General features: G+C 35.4%; 3 protein-coding genes and 1 pseudogene across 5 annotated transcripts; 3 read left to right on the plus strand and 1 right to left on the minus strand.

Annotated features, from left to right (window-relative positions):
• The first annotated feature begins 1,130 nt into the window (after positions 1-1,130).
• Positions 1,131-3,833, plus strand: LOC17886584 (DEAD-box ATP-dependent RNA helicase 49). Of its 2 annotated transcripts, XM_006290739.2 has the most exons (5): positions 1,131-2,422; positions 2,508-2,727; positions 2,800-2,988; positions 3,061-3,167; positions 3,248-3,833. In XM_006290739.2, exons 1-5 carry the CDS (start codon positions 1,614-1,616, stop codon positions 3,669-3,671), a joined length of 1,749 nt encoding a protein of 582 aa, XP_006290801.2. In that variant the 5' UTR covers positions 1,131-1,613; the 3' UTR covers positions 3,672-3,833. The 2 variants fall into 2 exon arrangements, with proteins under 2 accessions (XP_006290801.2, XP_023639255.1); XM_023783487.1 differs by lacking the exons at positions 2,800-2,988; positions 3,248-3,833 and having other exon boundaries at positions 2,508-2,707; positions 3,061-3,140.
• An 804-nt stretch (positions 3,834-4,637) lies between these two features.
• Positions 4,638-6,557, plus strand: LOC17887440. The gene has a single exon (XM_006292440.2). It carries the CDS (start codon positions 4,638-4,640, stop codon positions 6,525-6,527), a length of 1,890 nt encoding a protein of 629 aa, XP_006292502.1. The 3' UTR covers positions 6,528-6,557.
• A 3,247-nt stretch (positions 6,558-9,804) lies between these two features.
• Positions 9,805-11,744, plus strand: LOC17885760 (annotated as a pseudogene).
• Positions 11,745-11,862: 118 nt separating this feature from the next.
• Positions 11,863-14,456, minus strand: LOC17885682 (protein TWIN LOV 1). 2 transcript variants are annotated; one of them, XM_006291165.2, is made up of 7 exons: positions 13,456-14,456; positions 13,158-13,365; positions 13,006-13,070; positions 12,820-12,899; positions 12,681-12,736; positions 12,525-12,588; positions 11,863-12,259 (listed from the first exon to the last, which is right to left on the minus strand). In XM_006291165.2, exons 1-7 carry the CDS (start codon positions 14,066-14,068, stop codon positions 12,119-12,121), a joined length of 1,227 nt encoding a protein of 408 aa, XP_006291227.1. In that variant the 5' UTR covers positions 14,069-14,456; the 3' UTR covers positions 11,863-12,118. The 2 variants fall into 2 exon arrangements, with proteins under 2 accessions (XP_006291227.1, XP_023638101.1); XM_023782333.1 differs by having other exon boundaries at positions 12,525-12,594; positions 13,456-14,455.
• Positions 14,457-15,799: the final 1,343 nt, after the last annotated feature.

A 15,799-nucleotide genomic window follows, 5' to 3' on the forward strand; every position in this document is an offset into this window, starting at 1 on the left:
ACCGAGCTATTAAACGTTTTTTTAAGAATAGTTTAAGTTGTGAATTTTAATACGCTGAAAACAAACCGAGCTTATGCATCCAGTCCTTAGGAATTTCCTCTGGTTCGTCAGTTTGGTGTTGTAAGTTCAACATGTTTTCACGTAGTATAAATTTAACACTTAAACTAATTTTCAAAGAGTTAAAGAATATAATGTTTTAATCTAAATTATTTTAACTCACAAATTTAATTAAACATTTTCTTTTAAAAGTTAGTTTAAGCTGTTAAATTTTAAATACGATGAAAACAAACCGAGTTTATGCATCCAGTCCTTAGGAATTTCCTTTGGTCCGTCAGTTTGATGTTGTAGGTTCTACATGTTTTCTCGTAGTATAAATTTAACACTTAAACTAACTTTCAAGAGAGTTTTTCTTTAGGAATTTTATAATAATAAATTTTAATACGTTGAAAACAAACTAAGCTTATACATCAAATCTGAGCTTATACATCCAGTCCTTAGGAATTTTCTCTGTCCGTCAATTTATGTTTTATGTTCCACGTATAAATTTAACACTTAAACTAACTTTTAAAGAGTGTTTTCTTTCCAAAATAAGATTTTTAACTAAATTTTTTTACCTCACAGAATATTTTAAAATAAATAGATTAAATGTTTTTCTTATCAAATTTATTAGAACTGAATACAAATTGTATGCTTGCGGAATTTTATCACAAAACTGGTGTTATCTTATGGGATGAGCGTTCAAAAGTTTTTTGGACAAAAATAGCATTCAAATAATAATTATTTTAAATATAAAAATTAACAATTAAGAAAATTCCAAAAGTTCACCAATTCATCACCAAAAATTCCCGACAATATTTTGTGTGTCCAAAACATGAGACTATTTGTTCTAATATGGTCGAAAGATTTTATACTAACAAAATTTAGGGGATACTATATAATAAATATTTGATAGCATGATTTCGGATGGAAAATTTGGGACCAATGTTATAATAGGAATACCGGTCGCAAATTTGGGAACCAATGATTGCATTGGGCTTTATTTTAGTCATTGAAAAGCCCGTGGAGAAAGACATCGTACTATATAAATGAACAAGGTCTAGAAGAAACCCTCACAATTCTTTTTAGCTTTTTTCACTGTCTCGGTCTCGCAGTCGCAGAATCATATCCACGTCGCAGTCTCGAAGTCGCAGAAGCAGATCCAGAAAGGTAGTTTCTTCTCTCTCGTTTCTCGCTCAACTGTGTAGAAAAAGGAAGTTCGATTTTGAGATCTAATACCACTGTTGTGACACTGCGGTTGAGCTCAAATACTACCGCCAAGGAAGAACATTGGTTACTGTTAGTGAGGCCTTTTCCGAGTCTGTTCAGAGCCGCAAGCAGGTGTCCCAATGTTCGAGTGTCGGCTTCAGCTGGATTCAATATCTCGAGCACGTGCGAATGCAATGCTGGCATCACATTCACTAAACAGGACAACGGATCCCGTCTCTGATCATTGATATTTCCATCAACTGGATTTCGTGTTGCTCCTGGCCGAAATTTTGCTCTAGGTCACTCAGTCACTTGATTCATATCTTAAAAAAGAATAAACAAAGTTGAAGAAGCAAGCGGCGGCCGTCATGGATTCATCGCCGCCGAAGACTATCACCAATAGGCTGCCGCGTTTCTCTGAACTCAAACCTCCGCTCTCAGAAGATATCATCGAGGCGCTTAACTGGTCCGGTTTTGAGGTCTGCACTCCGGTTCAGGCCGAGACGATCCCTTTGCTCTGCAGCCACAAGGATGTTGCCGTGGACGCAGCCACTGGTTCTGGAAAAACCCTAGCTTTTCTCCTTCCCCTAGTAGAGATTATCCGTCGATCCAGCTCCTACCCTCCGAAGCCACACCAGGTAATGGGGGTGATTGTATCTCCAACGAGAGAGCTATCAGCGCAGATACATAAAGTGGCTCAGCCGTTTGTCTCGACTTTGCCTAACGTGAACTCTGTTCTGCTTGTTGGAGGTCGAGACGTTGAAGCTGACATGAATACTCTCGAAGAAGAAGGAGCCAATCTCTTGATCGGCACCCCTGGAAGGCTTTCAGATATAATGAAACGAATGGAGTTTCTTGATTTCCGAGATGTTGAGATTCTTATCTTAGATGAGGCTGATAGACTTTTGGATATGGGGTTCCAGAAGCAGGTCAATTACATTATCTCTCGCTTACCAAAGCAACGTAGGACTGGACTCTTTTCAGCTACACAAACACAAGCTGTTGCAGAGCTGGCCAAGGCTGGCCTTAGGAATGCTATGCAAGTTCAATCGGGAGCTGAGTCTAAGTCCAAAACGCCTTCTGGTCTGTATTGTGAGTATTTGGAATGCGAAGCAGATCAAAAGTCATCACAACTAGTGCATCTCTTGATCGAGAACAAAAATAAAAAGCTTATTGTGTAAGTTTTTTTACAACATTTGTTTGTCTCAAACAAATTAAGCATCGTTTTACAGATAGTGTAACTAGTAGTATCTCTTGTGCAGATTCTTCATGACATGTGCTTGTGTTGATTACTGGGGACTCGTACTTTCGAAAATTCATAGCCTCAAGTCCATTTCCTTCTTTCCCACCCATGGGAAGATGGATCAGAAAGCTAGAGACAAGGCATTAGCTTCGTTTACAGAGGCATCAAGCGGTGTCCTTCTATGCACAGATGTCGCTGCACGCGGACTTGACATTCCAGGCATCGATTACGTTGTTCAGGTGGATTGATTAATGTTTGTTATGCCCATCTTTGTTGCAATGGAGGTTATTAATAGTATGTAACTGGTGCAGTATGACCCCCCACAAGACCCAGATGTATTTATCCATAGGGTTGGCAGGACTGCAAGAATGGAAAGACAAGGGAGGGCCATTGTGTTTTTAATGCCCAAGGAGATAGACTATGTAGAGTTCATGCACAGACGAAAGGTCCCTCTTCAGAAGAGAAAATGCTCTGAGAACGCTTCTGATGTTATCCCGATTGTAAGAAAACCTCCACTTATCTCTTGCTCTCGCTCTCTCGGCCATAATAATTGATACAATTGTAAAATGCAGATACGTTCACTAGCCATCAAGGACCGGGCAGTGTTGGAGAAGGGATTACAGGCATTTGTTTCCTTTGTCCGTGCTTATAAGGAGCATCACTGCTCTTACATTTTCAGGTTCATTTTTTTTTCCTTGAGTTTTGCTAAAATATGTTAGCTTTTGTAACTCAATTCTTTTTTTCCCTTAAATTTTACAGTTGGAAAGGACTTGAAATCGGGAAATTAGCCATGGGATATGGGATCTTGTCTTTTCCTTACATATCAGAAGTTAAACAAGACAGAATTGGCATTGTCGGTTTTACACCTGTCCAAGGCATCACGTTTGAGGACATAAAATTCAAGAACAAGTCTCGGGAGAAACAAAGACAGCAAAACTTACTAGCAAGGAAAGAGAAACCGCAACAAGAGAAACGCAAGAAAAGCTCCAAAGTGGCGGTTGATGATTCTAACAAAGCGTCGAGAAAGAGAAAGTTAACGGGGAGGCAAAGACAAACTATCCAAACAGCTCAAGATGAAAAAGAAATGAATGGAGATTATAGCTTACTGAAAAAACTGAAGAAAGGTTCAATTACAGAAGATGATTTTGCAAAACTTACAGGAGCAGCTGATGATTTTGTCTGATAAAAGAAAGAAGCAAGAAAACCTTTCAGGCTTGTTGGACTAGAGCTGCAGAGATGTCAACGACTATTTATTATAACAGAGAATTAAAGATAGAACCAAAAGACATTTTGCTTTTTTTTTTTCTTTTTTTTTGTCATCGCGATTAGATCATATATTACATAATATCATATTGAGAGAGAACAGGAATTATAATGTCCTATGAATCAACCTGACACATTTTTAATTAAAGAACTTAATCATCCATGTACAATAAGCAATAAACTTATCCATATGCCTTGTATTTTATGTTAGAATTGATCTCATCAACGACGTATGATTTCTAAACAACCACTAACTATTAGAAGTTGACTTAATCATCCAGCCAATTCGGTAACGCTACCACTACTTTTCATTGTTTCTTTATACTATTAAAAAAAAAAAAAAACTTTTTAGAAAACTTAAATCTTGGTACAATACTACTTTCATAATGAAAGTCTCATTGTTTCAAGCCAAATTGTTGGAGTATATATTTTTCGTTTTTGTTTGACAAATGACAATACTAATTATTGCAACAATTTTTGTTTGACTATTACATTTTCGATTCATCTGGTGGCGTCACTAATTAATCTGGTTGGTAACGCTACACACTAAACGTGAACGTAACACGCCAACAACCAAACTGTCCAAGTTTAATCGGTCCAACTAGTACTACACGATTCTCATACAACTAACTTTACCACAATTATTTGTGTTTTTTGTTTTTTTGTCCAACCCTAGCTGTACGTAGAGAGTTAATTTAATGAATTTGTACATTAAGATCATGTATTATAATTAATAATGATTAGACAAATTCAAAAACAAGTTGCAAATGGAAAGCTAGAAACTCAAAACGTCGTGCTCTCGTCTATGACTGCGTGTATATATCGGAACAAAGGAGAAGAACAAATATATACACCAAACCAAAAAAGAATCTCCGAGTGAGCAGCAATGGACTTGTTCGGAGAATTTCATAAGGCTGAAATCGATGAGAAACCATTTCTGGTATACCACAACGTTATAAAACCTTTACCACAAATACAAACACCAAACTCCTTAGATAAAGTATCCATTGATCTCCCTGATCCTCAACCTCGGCTTTTCTTATGCCCTAGACTCCGAACCCGAATGCTATTGAACTCTCTGGATGATGAGAGAGGTGGTGAGGAATCTAACCAAATCCTTTCCAAGTACGATTCTTCCCCACTCTTTGATGACACTAGTGACGGTCATCATCATGTACTCCCTTTGTTTTGGTGCAACAACAAAGAAGTTGATCCAGAAGCAGAAGAAGGCGATGAGTGCTATTCTTGCTCTATCCAAACCATCGGTACGGACTATTATTTCTGTTTCACGTGTGACAAAAGGTTCCACAAAGAATGTGTCGAGTGTCCACTTAGGATTACTTATCCTTCCCACGTCAAACATTCTCTCCAACTCTTCTATTCTAAATATAGATCCGACTATTGCATCTATTGTAGAGAAAGAGCAACCTATATGATTTACTTTTGTGCTCTTTGCGACAGCTACATGCATGTCCTTTGTGCTCAGGCAGCAATACCTTTCTTTATAGACCAACCAAAAAGGCATGACCATACCCTCACCCTTTTCCCTAGACAAGCTTCCTTGACTTGCAATATTTGTGGTTTGGTAAATAAACTTCATCTCACCTACGTCTGTCCTATATGCGATTTCGTAGCCCATAGTGATTGTGTATATATCCCACAAACCATAAGAATATCTCGCCACCACCATCGTGTCTCTTTTATGTCTTCCCTTCCTTTTGAAGAAATGTCTTGCGGAGTTTGTCGTCAAACGATTGACATTGACTATGGTGCATACACTTGCAAAGGGTGTAGTGGCTATGTCGTTCACATAAGATGTGCACTACGTAAAGATATATGGGATGGGAAAGAACTCGAAGGAGTACCCGAGATAGTAGAAGAAGACGTTGAGTCCTTCGAGAGGATAGCTGATGGAGGAATACTCCATTTTTCTCATCGCCATCATTTGAAGTTTGGGACTAGTGGAGTTTACGATGGAAACAAGTTTTGTCAAGCGTGTGTCCTTTCAATCAACGAAGGGAATTTTTATGCATGTGCGGAATGTGATTTCGTCCTACACGAGACATGTGCAGATGCTCCACGCAAAATGGTCCATCCGTTACATCCCCATCCCCTTAAACAAAAGGCTGATCATGGAGGCGATGTATTCAAATGCAGTGCTTGTATGCGTAAGAGTAATGGTTTTGGATATGGGTGTACCAACCAGAATTGTAACTACATACTAGATGTAGTGTGTGCTTCGACAGCTGAGCCGTTTAATTACCAAGGCCATGAACACCCTTTATTCCTATCGTTAGACCCAAAAGAAAGGCCAACGTGCCACATTTGCAAGTCAACGAAATATAAGAAGGTACTTAATTGCATTGAATGTGACTTTATTATATGTTACGAATGCGCCACCTTACCATACATGGTAAGGTATAAGCATGATGAACATTACCTCGCGTTTTGTCGCGGAGATGAGGCAAGTGACTCAGATTGGTGTGAGTTATGCGAGGGGAAGTTAGCAATTGGAGGAAAAGAAGGGTTCTACAAGTGCCAAGATTGCTGCACCACGCTTCATATTAGTTGCTTACTTGGCCCTGATCCATATTATAAGGCTGGTCAAACTTGCGAAACTAGTGAAGGTGAGATTCTTTTTCAACGCAACAATTCTGCTTCTCGGCCTATTTGCTGTGTATGCAATATCCGTTGTCCGTATCCGATAGTTACGATATACACAGAGGATATGGTTTCTTATATTCTATGTACTATTAAACACTTGACGAGTACTTGACGTAAAGAAACAATTCAGTTACGTTGTAAATTCTATGTTCTTTTTCTTTTAAAAGTTTTAGGTGTACATGACATGCAACACTTGTTCTGTTGGTTTTCTTTTGTTGTATATATATATATTAAACAAGATTCATTTGCAAAATATAATTTGAAGATGTTAAACTAGACCAAACATTTTTGGTTGAAGAGTCAAAATATAATTTGAAGATGTCAATCTCCCACTACGATATAAGAGTGCATGGCCAAAGGTTATTTTCTTGAAAATGTTCCATTTTAGCCTCTCCTAGTTTTAAAACCTTTGTTCCAAGTTGACTTCTATTGGATCGATAATATACATGGCTGGCTATTATTACATTGCATTATTTCGAAAATCTATATATAATAGCAAACCCAATTTTTGTTTACTGTTGATGTCATCTTTTGAATCTAACGGTTCACATTGATTTTCATTTGATCGAAAGGTTATTGTTTAATCTCAGAATATAGAAAAGCTAAAAATGTGTCTTTTTAAAAGGATGTGTCTTTTAAATGAGTCTTTTAAAAAAGATGCATCTTTTAATAAAAAAACCCCTGTAATTTAATAAATGCAATGTTTCACAGTCACACTCTTTCGTTCTATATATAAATATTCTACATCTCTTTGTTTTTAGTCTTCAAACAAGAAAGAGCTAGGGGGCTCGTTTGACTATTAAAAAAAACTATTGACTGTTTTGTTTTATTTCATTTAAAATTTTTTTTTTTTTGAAACAATTGTTTCTTCAAATTTTGTTTTTCCAATCCTATTTGACTTTAAATTTGCTTAGCCATTATTATCTAAAGGTATTAATGGTTATTACCTCTTTGTTAATTAGTTGCTCAAACCCACTTTTTATGGTTGCTGGGATCATCGTTTTAATCTAACATATGAGATTGTTTCCGTTATCTCATCTAACTGTTTATATTTGTTAATGATCCCAAAAATTGCAAAGTTTTATACCCAACAATTGTGTTTATTCGTCATACCTCTAGCTTAAAAATTTCGCACTTGTTATTTTCTCACACCTCTTTGTTTGTATATATAGATTTCTGTGGACCTTGAAAATAGATTTTGTTTCTCTGAGTACTGTTTCACACCTCTGAAATTTTAAAAATCTAAATATTGTTTTTCCGATTTATTAGTCTTCATTGATTGACCATATTCGTTTAAATATGACTGTTTTATTTATTGATTTCCTTATCCAACCTCTGTTTGGTATCGTTTTCCATCTTATACATGCATTGATTATATTTTCGATGTATTAATCTAGGTAACTAATTTTGACTATCAGCCTACTTCTCTTATTACTTTTTTTGGGGTAAATTTCAATAGAATAATGATTTGATTTTTTTTTTATGTTTGTGTGAATACCTTTCATATATCTTGTTAACATTGCTCTCTTCTTGTCACTGAATTGATTTCTTCATTTGCAATAAAATTATTAATTGATCAATTTAACTTCAAAAAAGTATAAAAACTCATATAAATTGTAGTAACATGGCCATAGATTTACACTCAAACATCATCTGGTTTGTTTTGTTTCATCTTTCTCATTTTATTTTATATTATGATAAGCGTTTAAACTTATAATTTCTACTCCCTGTTTTATTGTTTGATTAGTGACTTCACTAAATATTTATTGTTTAATTATACTTCTAAATTTCTACAAGAATCAGTTACAAATTATTGTTTCAAATTGTTATGTTTTATTTATTTATTATTATTAATTATAGGTTGGTGTTTTGATACAACAATATTCATTGGTATTTATAGTTGAATTCTATGTGTAGATACAATTGGATATGATTCTAATATATATTGGGATTTGTGAAATGTAATTTGCAGCAAGATCACCCTTAAATTTATAGCTCATGTTTTGATAAAATCATAAGGTTGATATATCATAAGCATACAAGAATAAGAAGTTGTTTCATATTGATCTTTGTCCTATGAAAAGTCGTGCCATATGTAGATGACTCACCAAAACACCAAGTATATGTTCTTTTAAATATAATTGACAATAATTTGTCATTGTAAATTTTTTTTCCTTAAATTGAAACATATTCTTTCTCATTGATGTTTCTTTAGGCATTGTTTATGTTCCTATAATGTTATGTTGAATTTGGTTGAATCTATAAAGTTGTCTCATTAGTTTTATGGGACTAATGATTCGTTGGTGTTGGAAACATGTATTATGATAGAAATAGTTGAGCTTTCTATCCAAAAAGTTTGTTAGATTTTGTAAATGGAAAATGCATGAATCTTTAATATTCTTTTAAGGGCAGTAGCTATAAGTTCATTTCATAATTGTGTTGACAGCTTTGTTTTTTAAATAAAGCAAAATAAGGGGCATGTTAAGAGTAACAAATGGCCGTTCATAAATGTTGAATTCTTTTGACTCTTTAGGATCATCAGTATTAAAATGCAGTGATACCAACTGAAAAATAACATTTGAAAGATAAAAATAAAATTGTAAGAAAGCTTTCTCAGTCTCAAAAATCTAATATATCATAATATAGAAAACGTTATTTAACAATCAATTTTCCACTCGAAAACGTTATTTAACAATGTTAATTATTTTAAATTTTCGTTTTACTGTGCGGCAATGCACGGGCTGACAGCCCTAGTAAGATTATAATAATAAATCCAATTTGAGAAGATGGTTCACAACCAATTACTTGGGAAAACGATCTCATCATCAACGATTTGAGAAATAGTCAAGCTAGATCAACTTGGCACATAGTATATCTATTAGAAAACGATCTCATCATCAACGATTTAACACGACCAAATAAGAGGTCTAACATAATCATTCCAACTCAGGCCAGACAATTCGGTATTCGAGTCATATATAAATTATCTCACACATCCTTCAGTTTAAATATAAAATAAATAAAAAGTAAACACAACATAGCTGTGACAATAATACATATATAATTTTTGAAACTGAGTAAATTAAAATATATCAAACCAACCTTAGTTGTCACTAATTTTTAATTTCACAACATAGCTGTATCTGTTTTTTTTTGTCAACCAGCTTAGCTGTAGTATATAAAGTTTATACAATGACTTTCTACATTAGGATTTGATATAATTATATACTTACCCGCGTAATACAATAATGTAAACAAATACTAAACAAATTGCAAAATGGAGTTGTTTAAGCCTTGCAAAGCTTTGAAAACTAAACTCATTTCAGTCTATCTGTTTTTATATAGACATATCCCAAAATCCTCAAAACTAATCTCCGAGTGAGGAAGCCATGGACTTGTTCGGAGAATTTCAAAAGGGAGAAATCGATGGGAAACCATATCTCCTATACCACAACGTAATGAAACCATTACCACAAATACAAACCCCAAACTCCTCAGATGAAGAAACCACCATCCAAAAACCATTACCAATCCAAAACAAAACAAACTCCTCCGAGAAACTCCCTCTTCAACCTCGTCTACGTTTCGTATGCCCTACGTCACGTCGCGATTTAACAGTGAGTGATGGGAATATTACAACATGTGATGAAGACGGGTTACTACTACCTGATCTCTTTTTCAAGCTCACCATTTCCCCTCTCTCTGGTGACAATACGTCGTATCGTCATGTCGTATTCCCGTCATGGTCCAACAATAAAGAATCTGATCTTGTCAATGGTTGCGGTATATGTAAAACCCAAATGGTCGGCACAAACACTTATTTCTGTGTCGCCTGTAATGAAAGGTACCACAAAGAATGTGTCGAGTCTCCACTTGAAATCACTTATCCTTCCCATGTCAAACATTCTCTCCAGCTTTACTATTCTAAGAAACTATCTGAGCTTTATTGCATCATTGTTCTCTTTGCGACATTTATATTCATCCCATCTGTGCTCAGGCGGCAATACCGTTTTTCATAGACCAACCAAGAAGACATGACCATACACTCAGCCTTTTCCCTAGACAAGCTTCCTTAACTTGCAATGTTTGTGCTTTGGTCAATAAACTTCATCTCACCTACGTTTGTCGTTCCATATGTGATTTTGTAGCACATAAGGATTGTATATATATCCCACAAACCATAAGAATATCTCGTCACCAACACCGTGTCTCTTTCGCATCTTCTCTTCCAGTAGGAATATCATCTTGTGGAGTTTGCCGCCAGGAGGTTGACCGTGAATATGGCGGATACACTTGCAAAGTGTGTAGTGGCTACGTTGTTCACACAAGATGTGCATTGCGCCAAGATATATCAGATGGCATTGAACTCGAAGGAGTACCAGATGAAGACGGCGATATTAAGCCGCCATTCAAGTTCATATCTGATGGAATAATACTCCATTTTTCTCATGGCTGTTATATGAAATTTGACGGCCGTGGAGTTTACGACGGAAACAAGTTTTGTCAAGCGTGTGCCCTTCCAATCAACGAGGAAAATTTGTATGAATGTGCGAAATGCGATTTCATCATACACGAAAGATGTGCAGAAGCTCCTCGTAAGATGTTTTATCCATTGCATCCTCATCCACTTAAACAAAAGGTTGTCCATGACAAGAACGTATTCATATGTGAAGCATGTGACCACATATGTAATGGTTTCGGATATGAGTGTACGAAGGAGGATTGTGATTACATACTAGATGTAGTATGTGCCTCAGCTTCCGAGCCATTCAACTATCAAGGCCATCAACACCCCTTATACCTAGCGTTACGCCCAAACGTAAAGCCAATATGCCGTATTTGCAAGTCAGCAAAAGATAGCCAGGTATTTAACTGTATTGACGACGAATGTGACTTTATTATATGTTTTGAATGCGTTACATTGCCATACATGGTAAAGTATAAGCATGATGAACATTACCTCACATTTTGTCATGGAGATGAGGCAAGTGGCTCAGATTGGTGTGAGTTATGCGAGGGGAAATTAGTACTGAGAGCTGGAGGGAAAGACGGATTCTATAAGTGCAACGATTGCTGCACAACGATTCATATTAATTGCTTACTAGGCCCTCATCTATATATGAAGCCAGGTCAAACTTTTACATTTGGTAATGAATGGTTAGTTATACGCAACACTTCTCCTCGGCTATTTTGCTATGTTTGCAATATGCGTCGTCCGTATCCAATCATTTTCCTATATGAAGGAGAAAGGTCATCTCCTCGTACTCTGTGTAACATGAATGGTGATTGTTGAGTTATCCCTTCTCTTTTTTTTTTTTTTTAATTTCAATTTTTAGTATGTACTTTTAGCTTCTTCTTTTTCTCTTACATAATTTATAATTTTATGTATATATATGAAAATAACGAATTTGTAAAGTAAAAACCCGGAGATTTTATAGAGATTATGATTAGTAAAGACTTAAATTTACTTGCCGTCAAATTAGTTTTTTTTGACTGAATCACGTATACAAACTAGTTCAAGATCTCTCTATCCACATTCAATGACATACGTGAATTTTCGGGAGCACACAGACTCACTAACAAATCTGAAAGACTTTATTCATGTACAACGATTATACAAATATATAGTAAAGATGTGATATTGTCCAATTCACTCCATACTCTTCTCTACTTCTTTCTAAAACACATTCTTTCTGGCTTATATTAGCATGTCACCATGGACAAGCTCCTGACTGCAACTCTAACCGCACCGACCACACTAAGTTGCCTCGTCTCCGGTCTCAGCTCGTTATTTTCCGTATTTCTGCAACTTTCTTCTACCTGAACACCTACAAAATATGCTGTCTGAAACCAAACATATAAGCAGAAAAGAACAGAGCAATCAGTTCACTGGATTCTCAAAGTCATAAAGATTTTGGTTGCAATGTGTTTGTTTTGTTTTTGTTCCTAAACAATTCCCTAATCAAAACTTTTCGTGTCGAAAAAACTGATTCAACTCATCTGAGCCAAAATAATCACTCCCAAATTCACCCGAAACGGTTTTCTTCTTTCAATCTTAGATGCCGTTGAAACCAGCTTTTGTATAGACAAAAAAAAAAAAGAATTTTACCTTGCCTGAAGCATTACGAACTGGTGATATGTGAAGAAGATTCCAAAATGTGCTCTTATCTTTTCTGTTACTGATAAAAACATAAATGATCAGCCAAAAAGAATCAATAAAACAAGATTCACTCGCAAAAATGTTTTGAAGAAATAAATCTTCAACCTGTAATTTAGTATTTGAACTGTGCATGATTGTCCCTTTAAGATGCACTCCTTCATCTGAACCCAAAAAACATTCACAATCTCAATACCACGGAAGTCACGGGCACCGTTACTTATCGAAGTTAAAACAAAATCAGTACCTCGTATAGAACTGAGGAATCAGTATCAACTCCACTCAGAAATCTACAGTTTTGTCCCAAAACCTCTTGCCTCTTGTAACCTACCAACATTGTAGTAAACAAGAACAGTGCCAAAATGTAAAAAAGGTTGCTAATTTCAGCAAACCCACTCACAACGTCTTTCTAAAACACAAATAAACCACTCACCGGTCAATGTCAAAAAGGCATCACTCGCGTAAATAATAGGCATGTCAGGTAAGCATGGATTGGTTCTGCAAAAGTTATAGAAACAATGTCATGGGGATAATCTATAGAAGCAGACTGAGATTCCATAACAAAACCAAGAACACAAAACTCACAATACGAAACTTTGTTTGATTCTACCGAGAGAAATAACTAACGACGAACTTAGGCAATCTGCACCTCGAAAGCAGCATCGCTTTCCACAGACTAATGCACCGTTCAACTCGCTGTAACGCGTTAAAGTAGATAACACAGTGTTAATTGCTTCCGCAGCTTTAAGCTTCTCCGACTCACTTGCTTCACAGTGTTCCCAATCCTCTAATCCTGCAATACAACAATGCTTTAGAACTCTAGTTTCGTAGCTCTCTGGGGAATTTCATCGAACAAGTAATACGGATAACTTAAAAACCTAACCTTGTTCATCATCATCATCATCACCATCACATTCCACTGGTAAAGCTGGATCCTGATGCACGAAACTACCAAAACAAACCTCTCTTCGACAAGAACCAAACACCAATTCAGAATGATCCAACGACACATCTCCACTAAAACCCGACCCAATTCTCACCTTCCGGTGATGTCCTCGTCCCGAAATAGGGACCTGAACCGCAACAAAATTGATGACTTTACCATCATCTCTCCCAAAAACAGGAGTCATATGAAACAACATCCAAAACGGAGAGCCAGATTTACGATAGTTCAACAAGCTCACTTGAACCGATCTCTCTTCACGAATGGCTTCACGGATCTCCATGATGGATCTTCGATTCGTCTTAGGCCCTTGGAAAAACTTGCCATTTCTTCCGATCACCTCTTCACGGGAATACCCAGTCATTTGCAAAAACCCTAAGCTGGCGAAAACAATCGGGTGACCCGAGAGAAACGGGTCGGTGATTGTGAAATTGTGAGGAAGCTCGTCTAAAGCTTCTTTGATCCATAAGGTGTATCGACCGTGAAAGGATGATGATGATTCTTCTTCTTCTTCGTCAGTGAAAACTGAGACTGAAGATTCTGCTAAGGACATAATCGTAGCAATAGCAAACACTCGATGGTGATGATGACTCTTCTTCTTCTTGTCAGTCTAGTGTTTAGTGCCAATCCCATGTGGGTTTTGAGGCGAAATTGATAAACTTTTATCTTCTGAATGAATCCGAAACACGAAACCCAGATTACGAAATTGTTGAAATCGGGAGTTAAGAAAACACAAATGTTTTCATGAAAGGATGAAAAAAAAATCGAAACTTTGGGAGATGATAAAGAGGGACAGAGGAAAGAAAGATAAACAAGTAAAGGAGAAGAAGAAACAATTAGTGTTAAGTGATTTGAATGTATCCTTCTCTTCTCTCTTTGTTTTTGATTCTTTCGTTTTCTGTGGCTATCGGAAGAGGATGATTGATTTTGTCGCCTCTCTCTATGTTCTTTGAGTTTTGCGAGTTGTAAAATATTCAGATATTTTGTTTTGTTATTTACTAAAACAAAAAATAAAACTAAAATATTTCAACAATTATCCACAATAATTAAGGGATAAGTACAAGTTTTATATCCACAATTAAAATAAAATAAGTGTATTTAAGAGCATCTTCGATTGAGGGGATTTTAAGCAAATCTTAATTTAAGATTTATGAAGAAAAAACACAAATCTTAAACTAAGATTTGTTTAAAATCTTCTCCATTGGAAGTGGTCTTAGTCCATACTCATTTTGTGATCCAAATATTTTTAATATATATATTTGTCTTCAACATTTTATGTTATTTTTACTTGAAATTTTTTCATAATTTATGTTCAAATTGAGTATGAGTAGATTAAGATTAAATGTTAAATCACCCCGACAAACCGGGTATTTTGGCTAATTAATTACCTTTTGGTTGCCAAATTTTTTTTTTCTTTTTTTTTTGCTTTTGCCAAAATAAAATAAATAAATATTGACCTCTTATTTTAGCAGTGAGTGTTGTGTGGTGGCTCCAACCAAAAGCTGGAAAACGACAAAAGCTGATGACTGTCCATACTTATCTGATTTTTTATTTTTTTTTGTTTTGGTGTTATCAAACCAATGCAGCCTCGCTTACGTGTCCAATATCATTTGTACGTTACTCTCCCGGTGTTAACATCTGGCATTCGACTAACTAAGCAGGCCCATTGGGCTGTATTTGGCTGTGTTGTTGTCGCCTTGTTTGTTTATATCATTATTTCCTTCTTTATTTGCCAACTCAAATCTTATCTGTTTCGTTTTGTAACACTATTGATTCGAAATAGTTTGTTTCGTTTTGTAAAATTTTTTGTCTTCATGCTAAGAAACCAATTATACTATGATTTTCACAATTATTTAATATAATTTTATTTTGATGAGAAAAAGCTAGTTTTTTTTTTTTTTCCCTAAGTAGAGTTTATTATAAAATTCACAGTATACAACTAACAGGCCTAAGCAAAAGGCCCAAAGAGTTTTATTAGAACTTTTAATAATTCTCAAGATACTAAAATTTAGGCCATGAATTTTTTGGTTACGTAGTTTTTGAATTATGTTTGGATTTTAAAAAATGAAACAAAAATCAATTTATGTTTAACTATAAAAAACTGAAAAATCATAGATTCTTTTGATTTGTTTTTGACAAAAATAATCAAAATCTAAATTCCCTAGTTTTTAGGATAATTATTTTTCATAATCTTAACTATAAATTAAAATTTTGGAAAAACTGAAACCAAAATTAATTCTAAAATCAACCACACTTCAAAGCCTAACGTTTTATTTGTCTATTT

The sequence above is a fragment of the Capsella rubella genome, unplaced genomic scaffold (assembly GCF_000375325.1).
Source record: "Capsella rubella cultivar Monte Gargano unplaced genomic scaffold, Caprub1_0 scaffold_5, whole genome shotgun sequence".
Taxonomy (NCBI): domain Eukaryota; kingdom Viridiplantae; phylum Streptophyta; class Magnoliopsida; order Brassicales; family Brassicaceae; genus Capsella; species Capsella rubella.